The following is a 9,108-nucleotide window of genomic DNA, read 5'->3' as shown; positions in this document are numbered from 1 at the left end:
TGAGATCATGTGCTGGAACATTGAGTAATAACCCCCTGGTAAAACATCAAATAAGATATCTAGGGATTTTGATTGTGGAAGGGGTTAAGAGGATAGCTCAAATTAATTTTAATAAAATTCAAACAGTCTAAAAACTTCTCAATGCTTGGAAGAGTCTCCTGTTGTCATTTCTGGGTCCTTCTAATTTGGTAAAAATGTGTATCTTACCTAGATTCAAGTATGTCTTTAATTCAATGCCACTTGAGTTTAATAAAGGCTGGGTTAGTGAAACGCAGGGTGATATCAGCAGCTTATTCTGGGCCTCGAGAGGGGCTAGAAAATAAGGAGAAAACCTGAGCATGGTGGAATAGCTATCCCGGATCTGTTCCAATACTATAGGGCATTTCATTTAAACAATGTTAGAGTATTATTTAAGGACTACAGTTCATATCCATGTTACATGCAAGCTATGATAGGTCCGGAAAGAAGTCATTTTTTGTACAAATTCGGCCATAGGAAATCTTTTAAGACAATTAAACTAAAAATTTTGGGAGCGGCTATTAGATTGTGGGTTCAGATTAGGTTTTGTGGAAGATCACCTATTATTCTCAAAATTCCCCAATCTGGGACTCGCCTGGAACAACGATACTCTACTCCACTTGACTGAAACTTTACTCCAATCTATACTACACCACTCTACTCCACGTCGCTTTGCACCACTGAACTCCACTTTGTGACAGTCTTGTCTACCCCACTCTTCAACACTCTAGTCCACTATGACATTCTCTGACACTCCCTCTAAGCCACTTTACTCTGATACTACTCTACTACGCCGCTCAACTCTACTTTACTCTAGGTAACTCCCTCTTCGCTAGTTTACTCTACTCTGTGGCGCACTACTCCACTCTACGACACTTTATGCCACTCCACACAATTTTTTCTATGCCACTTTACTCCACTCCCTTCATGACACTTCACTCTGACAATTTACTCAACTCTATATCACTCCATTCTATGACACACTACTCACTCTACCAGACGACACTGCACAACACTTTACTCCACTCACTGCCCCTCTACGCCACTCTACTCCACTATACACAACTTCCGCCACTCTGCACCACTCGCAGCCACTCTACTCTATGCTCTACTCCCTCCATAACAACACTATGCCACTTTACTCTACTCGCTCCCTCCAATCTAGTCCACTCTATACCACAACACTCTGCCCCACTCCCTTCGCTCTATTCCACAACACTCTACTCCCTTTGCTCTATACCATGACACTCCACCCCACTAACTTTAAGCCATGCTGAACAGCAGCCACGCTGGTGTACAACAGGACTAAACCACATTGTCAAAGCCAATGGCAAGACCTATTGGCTTTGCCAAAACTGGTTACTGTGTGCGTCTGTATGGTTAGGATGTACTGCCTACCCTTGTTAAGAGAGGTGTTGCATTCAAACATTATATCAAAATGTCCATACTACTAGGCTTTATTGGTTGAAGTTGCAATAGTAAGGAAAAAAACTTTACACTGATGTGTAGCTCGTTATATTCCAATTCTGGCTCATGTAAAATATTTTAAATTATCCATTTTGGCAGCAAGTAAAAGTGAGACAGATAAATCTACCCAGGGTCACACGAGTCGGCGGTGAGGCCGGGATTCGAATGTAGATCTCCTTGGTTCAAAACTGACAATTTAGCCAAAGAAAACACTGCCTCCCCTGTCAAAATGCTGCTTTATGCCATTTCTTGTGGAGACACTTTCTGTTACATCATTACCCACATCTCAGATCATGCTCTTCAGTTAACGTTTTAAAACCTAACTTGGCTGCTCTGCATTCTGAATACTATTCAGCGACATGGGAATACAGCGTCGACCATAAAATGAATGTATTTGTTAAAGACTTAGTTAAAAGCAATTAACGAAGATAATGAAACAAATCTATTCCACCTATACGCCTTGTGAGCGCGCTCACCCGCCGAGATTTCACCACAAGGGAATTGAACTAATCCCTTCTAAACACCCAGCTAGCCATCAAGAACTCTTTACATAGCGGACGAGACGGAAAATAAATTACGCTTACATTATACAGGAAATGAGAAACAAAACAATAACCCAGAGATTATCCAGAGTTCTTTGGAATGTGAAAATATATATACGAGATTAAACGGCTTTACTCTTTCTCCTGACTGGTGTCACATCCTTTCTTGTGCATAATTTAGTAGAGTCGTGTTTTAATTACTCGATGGGACAGAACGGGCGCCATTACACTTGCTAATGAGCAGAAGCCTCTGCACTCCTGGTGGGAACTGTCAATCAAAAGAACTTCGAGCTATAAAGCTCGAGACTGGAGGGGCGGCTGCACTTTCATGCTGTTCAGCCGACTGCTGAGTGCACAAGAAGCAGGTACAGGAACCAGATTCGGGGAAGGCAGCAGATTTCCCTTGGGTGAATTCCCGATGGAGAAGGTCCCGGTTCAGTTCTCCAACCTTAGCTCCACAAACAGCTCGCTGCTGCCCCAGCACATGCACTTTGCTGGTGGCTACCTCCCACCGGACTCCAGGGAGTGGAAGGTGACGGTCCCTGCCCTTCTCGTGGTCATCTGCTTGGTGGGCTTTGCAGGCAACATGTGTGTGATCGGGATCCTGCTCCACAATTCCAGGAAAGGGAAGCCCTCCCTGATCCACTCCTTGATCTTTAATTTGAGCTGTGCAGATGTCTTCCTCCTGGCGTTCGTGGTTCCTTTCCGGGCTGCTGTGTACTACAAAGACACTTGGAACCTGGGCTGGTTTGTCTGCAAGACATCGGACTGGTTTGTGCACGTCTGCATGACGGCTAAGAGCATTACCATTGCTGTGGTGGCTAAAGCCTGCTACATGTACGCCAGCAACCCCACCAAACAAGTAAACATCAAGCATCAAACCATTGTGGCCATTCTGGTGTCTACATGGCTCGTGGCTTTTATTTTACCGCTTCCTGAATGGTTCTTCACCTCCACCAAGCAACTGGCAGGCTCAATGGTGTGCCTATTGGACATTCCAGAGTATGCGCATGAATTCATGGCTATCTTTGTAAAACTGTTCCCCATATTTGTTTTCTGCACCCCTTTTCTCCTGGAATTCTTGTATTTTTGGAAAGCTTATGGCCAGTGCCAACGCAGAGGGACCAAAACCCAGAATCTGAGGAACCAGATCAGGTCTAGGCGCCTGACTGTCATGTTGATGAGCGTCTCGCTCACCTTTTCTATCCTATGGCTTCCAGAATGGATATCATGGCTTTGGATGTGGCATCTACAAAAAGATGGTCCTTCTCCACCTCACACATTTAAGATTATGGCTCAATGTGTTATGTTTTCAATTTCTTCTGTACATCCACTCATATTCTTGGTTATGTCAGAAGAATTCAGAGAAGGGTTTAAGGGCTTGTGGAAAAGGTTAGCTTTGAAAAAAACATTAGCTGCTCCTGACAACCAAGAAAGCCAAGCGGGCAACTCAGAAGGTATTCCAGATTCCGTTCATTCCCAGGAGCAATTGGCATCTCCCCTCCACCCCGAACACTCCTGCTCCCAGGATCATCTGGGAAGCCCTGACAACAAGGAAGCACCAGTCCTTCCAGATGTGGAGCAGTTTTGGCATGAGCGGGAAACACTTCCTTCTGATCAAGATAACGACCCCATCCCTTGGGAACACCAAGATCAAGAGACAGTAGGTTGTAACAAATGAAGCTGCGAGGCTAACACCCTCTATAAATATACACTATATATTTTAAAATGAATCTAAAAAAACATAAGTAGCTCAGCACTGAAGCCCACATTAGTGCAGTTTCTTTTCACTTGTAAGTGTAGGGTACTAATAAATGTGACATAATGTAGATTTTTTTTCTATTTACAATTGTGTGGATTAAAATTTCTATTAAAAAATCAAATGCATTTACATGATAGTCAAGTTGTACTTAAGTGGGAGAGCGCATTCTAATATTTTTTACCTTTTTTGTACGGCTCAAGTAGCCAGAATGTTACACAAAACCTTCAAAAATAAAACAAGTTTGATTTAATGTAACAGTGTCTCGGAATCTCAAATTACTGTTGAAAGAAAAATATTCTACTATTATTTTCTATGCAATGGTCAAAGTTCGACAAGTATTTATATGTATATTAAATGTTTTTTGTTTTTTAAAGTTTTATTTAACATTTAGAAGTCCCAATAAGTTAATTCAGGGAAACATAAACAGTTAACATGCATTAAGTTCCCAAAATGTCACTTAGGGGCTCTGATTAACCTACAAACTACTTTGCCTTTGTTATTGTGATTTATAATGTAAGAAAAACCCGTGAAGGCACTACATAAATAATGTGAATAAACAAAACACTACCTTATGTAATAAAGTTATTACAAGTCTCTAATGAGTTCTACGATCAAATAAAAGAACAAGGTCATTGGCAGAGTTATTTTACATAAGGGGGATTTTTATTTCATATAGTACATTGTCACACCATTAATGTTGCTTCTTTCTGCCCCAAAGTCCTCAGAAATCCCTGTTAAGTCCCTCGTCTCTTGCTCCTTCTGATCAATACCTGGTTGCAAATAGTGAATATTAGATATGGAAGTTCAAAGGCAAAAATGCACACCACAGCAACAGTTTGTAATTTCTTTAAAACTATGAAGCGGTTTAGTGAATGTCCTTATCAAAGCAAGTTCTGTACTTTTGAATGTGTGAGTAAAATGGATAGCGTGTCACTCCCTACCAGTACAAATGACCTTTTCAGCATCGAGAGCAAACTACTTTCAGGACAAAGATTTAAAAGAATAGGCGTCAGAGAAGATGGTGCGCCACTTAATTGTTAAAGGGCTAGTTAAGCACCTTGCTCAGATAGCTGCTTTTCACACTGTTGACTCTAGCACCAGGCACCGTGACATCACAACTCAACCACAGTATACTACTGAAGGGTCGCCAGTTCATTCTTTTAGTACATATGGTTACTGATGCCACTGGTAGACTGGAACCAGAAAATGTACATCCAAATTGTAATGGGGGACCACAATACACGTAACACATTAGATAAATGCATAACGTATTTGGCTATCATTACTGCACAGCCAGTGATAACAAAACATATCAACTGCATAATGCACAGAAATGAAGACATGGCAACAAATTATTTTCTATAATTCCAGGGAATGGCATAATTCGTGTGAATTATATATTTCAAACAGTAACAATGACTGATATTACAATTGTATTCATTATTATTTATTATTTGAGTATTTTGTAGAGCGCACAGCGGCCCCAACGGGGCGTCCCGGCGCTGAGAACTTTGAAAGTTGAGGCCGGGGGGTCCGATATCCTGATTTAGGAAGAGAATAGATAAGTTTTCAGGGATTTACGGAAGACAGATTCTGTTTGACAGGTGCGTAGGGCTAGGGGGAGCTTGTTCCAGCGCTGAGTAGTGCAAACCTCAAAGGTTTTTCCGCCTGCACGGGAGCGTTTAAATCGGGGGGTTTCCAGAAAATGAAGAGTATTAGAGCGTAATGTTCTGGAGTTGGTAATAGGGTCGCAGGGTGTTTTTCAAGTGTGCCGACCCACTGCCTTTGGATGCTCGAAAGGCCAGTATCATGGCCTTGAACACACATCTTTTGGCTATAGGCAACCAGTGCAGTTTGCGGAGGTGAGGAGAGATATGGTGTCTAACAGGGATTCTCTCAACCAGCCGGGCGGCGGCATTCTGGACCGTCTGGAGTTTGTGACGGAGGCCTGCTGTGATACTAAGGTAGAGGGCGTTGGCGTAATCAAGATGGGATGTTATCAGTGCCTGGATCACAGTCTTACGGCTGGCAGATAATTGATAAGTCGTTTTATGGTTTTGATCTTGGTGAAGCAGGAGGCTGCTACAGTTTGTACCTGGTTGTTGAAGCTGAGTTGGTTGTCCCAACGTACTCCTAGATTTCTTACCGAGTCTTTGGGGGTGGGGGCTAGGCTCAGGTCTTCTGGCCACCAGATGTTAGGGTCCAGAGGGGATGGTGAATTGAAGAACAGGATCTCTGTTTTTCCAGCATTGAGACGAAGGGAATTGGCATCCATCCAGCTCGAGATGTTCATTCTATGCAGGCATTAGTATTTGTTCTTCAAGCCTGTCAATCTCTTTGGATAATCCAACGTAAGTATTAAATTAAAACAGTTTCTTTTGTTTACTCGGCATTCTGCCAAGCAAAGTAAACAATCCATACGGATCGCTGACTTTTTTTTAGCTAAATCCTACAACCAGCAACGTTTAAACCCTGAATTCTCCAGACTTATGCTAAAGCAAAATTGAAAAACACGAAAGACAGTACTCTAAAATCTAACCTATCGACTAGCAGTAATAAAACCTAAACTGCAGCATTCAATTTACTGATTCAAAGAAACATTTTAATTTTTCAAAATACTCTACCGTTGTGTCATTCTACAGCAAACGAAGAATGCAGCATAGCAAATAAATAACGGATAACATGCTTATTATTATACTCTAAAAATGGCAATCCTAGCTTCTGATGGCATTTAACATTGGACTTAGTCAATTGTGTCACTAGAAACCTTCATTGAATTATAAAATACACAATGGGACATTCTTGAAGGCCCGAGAGGAAGATTTGGGTTATTTGACTAGCAAATCATCCTCCCGGTTTTTGATAAACGGGTGGACTAATGACCAAACATTCCCCTATATCGAGGCAATGCCCCATCCAAAACTTAAAAATACAATCTTGAGATTTAGAGTGGGCCTGAACCCATGCAACACGGATCGGATGATAAAATCTACTATGACAAATGAGCAAGGTCTGTGTAAATGTGGATTGCAAGTAAAATGCAATGGCCCACATATTTTGTTGGACTGCTTGTGGTTCTTAGAAGAACGGAAATCATTTTTGAAACCTCTTTTTATTGTCTATGTAATTTTTAGTAGGGATCATGCGCTTAGCTTGTTGATAAATATGAGATCTTTAAATGTAACATGTGCAATGGGAAGATTTTAATTGCCATACAGGAGTCATTGAAGGACCTGGTTATATAATTCATAAGGAGTGGGGTTGAAAAGCGACGTTACCTATGCTAGGGGATATTCCGGGACCCTGTTTCCTATGGCGGATCCACAAATGTATACCCAATATAAGTGATCCCCTCGCCGATGATGAATTAGGTACCACCTACGGTTTGCATGAGATTCTTTGTTCAATTTTATCAGGATTTTATTGTGTTGTATACTGTTTTAACGTTATAGTGCTTGTACAAAGCAGATTTTAATAGTATGTATTGAAGCTCTTTCTTTTTATGGCTATATATGCCAAATAAAAATATAATAAACAAACAATGGGACATTCAACAAACAACGCTCCGTCCATCATTTCCTTTGGTTTTTCTTTGTTCGCCATAAGTTGGCAGGGTATGCTCAGACGTGAGTCCCTTGCTCACTTTGCCACTGGATTCAAGCAAGCCGGGCTGAAGACGGCTGAAATGCCAGAAACCGGTCCTCGGTAGCTTATTTCCGGTCCAGGGAGGGCTTGGCTTGGCAGTTCGGGCTGGACTGTTCCCATGAGGCACAGGGTCAGACTGATTTGCATATGGCCATGTCTGAACTGAGGTGGCAGAGTGGGCTAAAGAACGGTGATGGATTAAACCCAGATCAGTTGACTGGGGGTGAGTGCTTGTATTGTCAACGCTCCGTCCATCATTTCCTTTGGTTTTTCTACATTCAACAAACAGACAGCTAGGACTATATGCAGCAATAGGAACCTATGTATAACGCAGCTGCACACTGAGGTGAGGTGCAGTTGATCCAGTAGAAGAGGAGGTAGGTGGAATAATGGTGAAGCCAAGGTTGCTGCTACATGATAACTGGTAACTTTGGACTATATCTATAAATTAGGTGAGGAGAAGGGCTTGACAACAGGGATTACACTCCATATGAATTTGCAAATCAAGGACACCCTGTCGAGACACATTCGCATCACCAAGGTTCATGAGACATGGTAATCGTGTGATAAAATATGCTCATAGGATGTGCTATTTGTCACACAAAACAATATCATGCCAACATCACCCAAGTTCGTTCAGACCCACATGCCAATATGTGAACTGTGGGGCAAGCACTGTTTACAGCCATAATTGTTAGAGGATTCACAAATGCAAAATGGCTGCTCCAAGACAATTTAAACCTCAATTCATCCAATGAAATAATTAGTGGGGGTGTTTAAAATTCGATGGCATACATACAAATCACACAATGCACAGTTAAAATGTATTTTTGGGGATCAGCAACAAAAATCCCAGGGGAGTTTTTCCATTACAATATGGAAAAAAGTTGAGGCAGGTAAACTCTGGCTGCATGACGAATCTGAAGTGTTGAAGTTTAGTAGTTTTGGCGTTGTAAGTGGAAAATTCAGCCCATAAAGAAGTTTGACTGGGGACATATTCTTGGACGCACAAGAAGCTTCAGTTTCAGGGTTTACTATGTGGCTACACTTTAAGGCCATTGGAAACATGTTTCAACAAGAAATAAACACTTTAGAAAATTACTGTAGAGCACAAATCAATCATGGAAGTGTAGCGCCATGAGGTACTTAAAGTTTCAAGAAATAGGTCATTAAAAAATAAGCACAATGTTTACAATTATTTTAACAGCTTAACCGAGGCGGCAATTCCGCTGAAGTGCAGCGGTTCAGCGCAGTGGGCGGGCCACGTCGGCCAACGGACGTGCGCAGCACTACAAAGGTGGTGCGCACGACGGCCGTTGGCTGACGCCACCAGCGAAGGGGTTACACTTAGAGTGCCATTTTGAAATAACTGCTACTCTACTTTGCTAACACTGTTAAGTAAACACGAACACACAGAAGTGAAACAAAATTCAACAATGAATGTATCAGTTTATTCGGTTTAAATTTGCCGTCTTTTTTGTTTTTAAAACTGTTGCAGCCATAAACCAGGTCCGGACCTCCAACCTCCAGGCCCCCAAACACCAAAGTCTGTCTATAGGGAATAGTACACCATAGTGGTATAAGTCTTACTTCTTTAATGTCTGAATATGGCAATCAAAAGCTGAAATGTAACCAGATAACGTCGAGCTCGGCGGGGACGGGTAGGTCACTACA

General features: G+C 41.9%; 1 protein-coding gene across 1 annotated transcript; it reads left to right on the top strand.

Moving 5' to 3' along the window:
* Nucleotides 1-2,402: 2,402 nt before the first annotated feature.
* On the top strand, nt 2,403-3,900 carry GPR151 (G protein-coupled receptor 151). Its single transcript, XM_086949210.1, has one exon. The coding sequence runs from the start codon at nt 2,446-2,448 to the stop codon at nt 3,706-3,708; it is 1,263 nt and encodes a 420-aa protein (XP_086805336.1). The 5' UTR covers nt 2,403-2,445; the 3' UTR covers nt 3,709-3,900.
* Nucleotides 3,901-9,108: the final 5,208 nt, after the last annotated feature.

This window comes from Lissotriton vulgaris, unplaced genomic scaffold, assembly GCF_964263255.1.
Source record: "Lissotriton vulgaris unplaced genomic scaffold, aLisVul1.2 SCAFFOLD_650, whole genome shotgun sequence".
NCBI classification, from domain to species: Eukaryota; Metazoa; Chordata; class Amphibia; order Caudata; family Salamandridae; genus Lissotriton; species Lissotriton vulgaris.
Note: the sequence above shows the minus strand (reverse complement) of the source record. Positions and strands in the feature narration are given on the sequence as shown.

What these genes read in the sequence shown, in the direction of transcription:
- GPR151 (XM_086949210.1), top strand. Translation starts at nt 2,446, where the DNA reads ATGGAGAAGGTCCCGGTTCAGTTCTCCAACCTTAGCTCCACAAACAGC.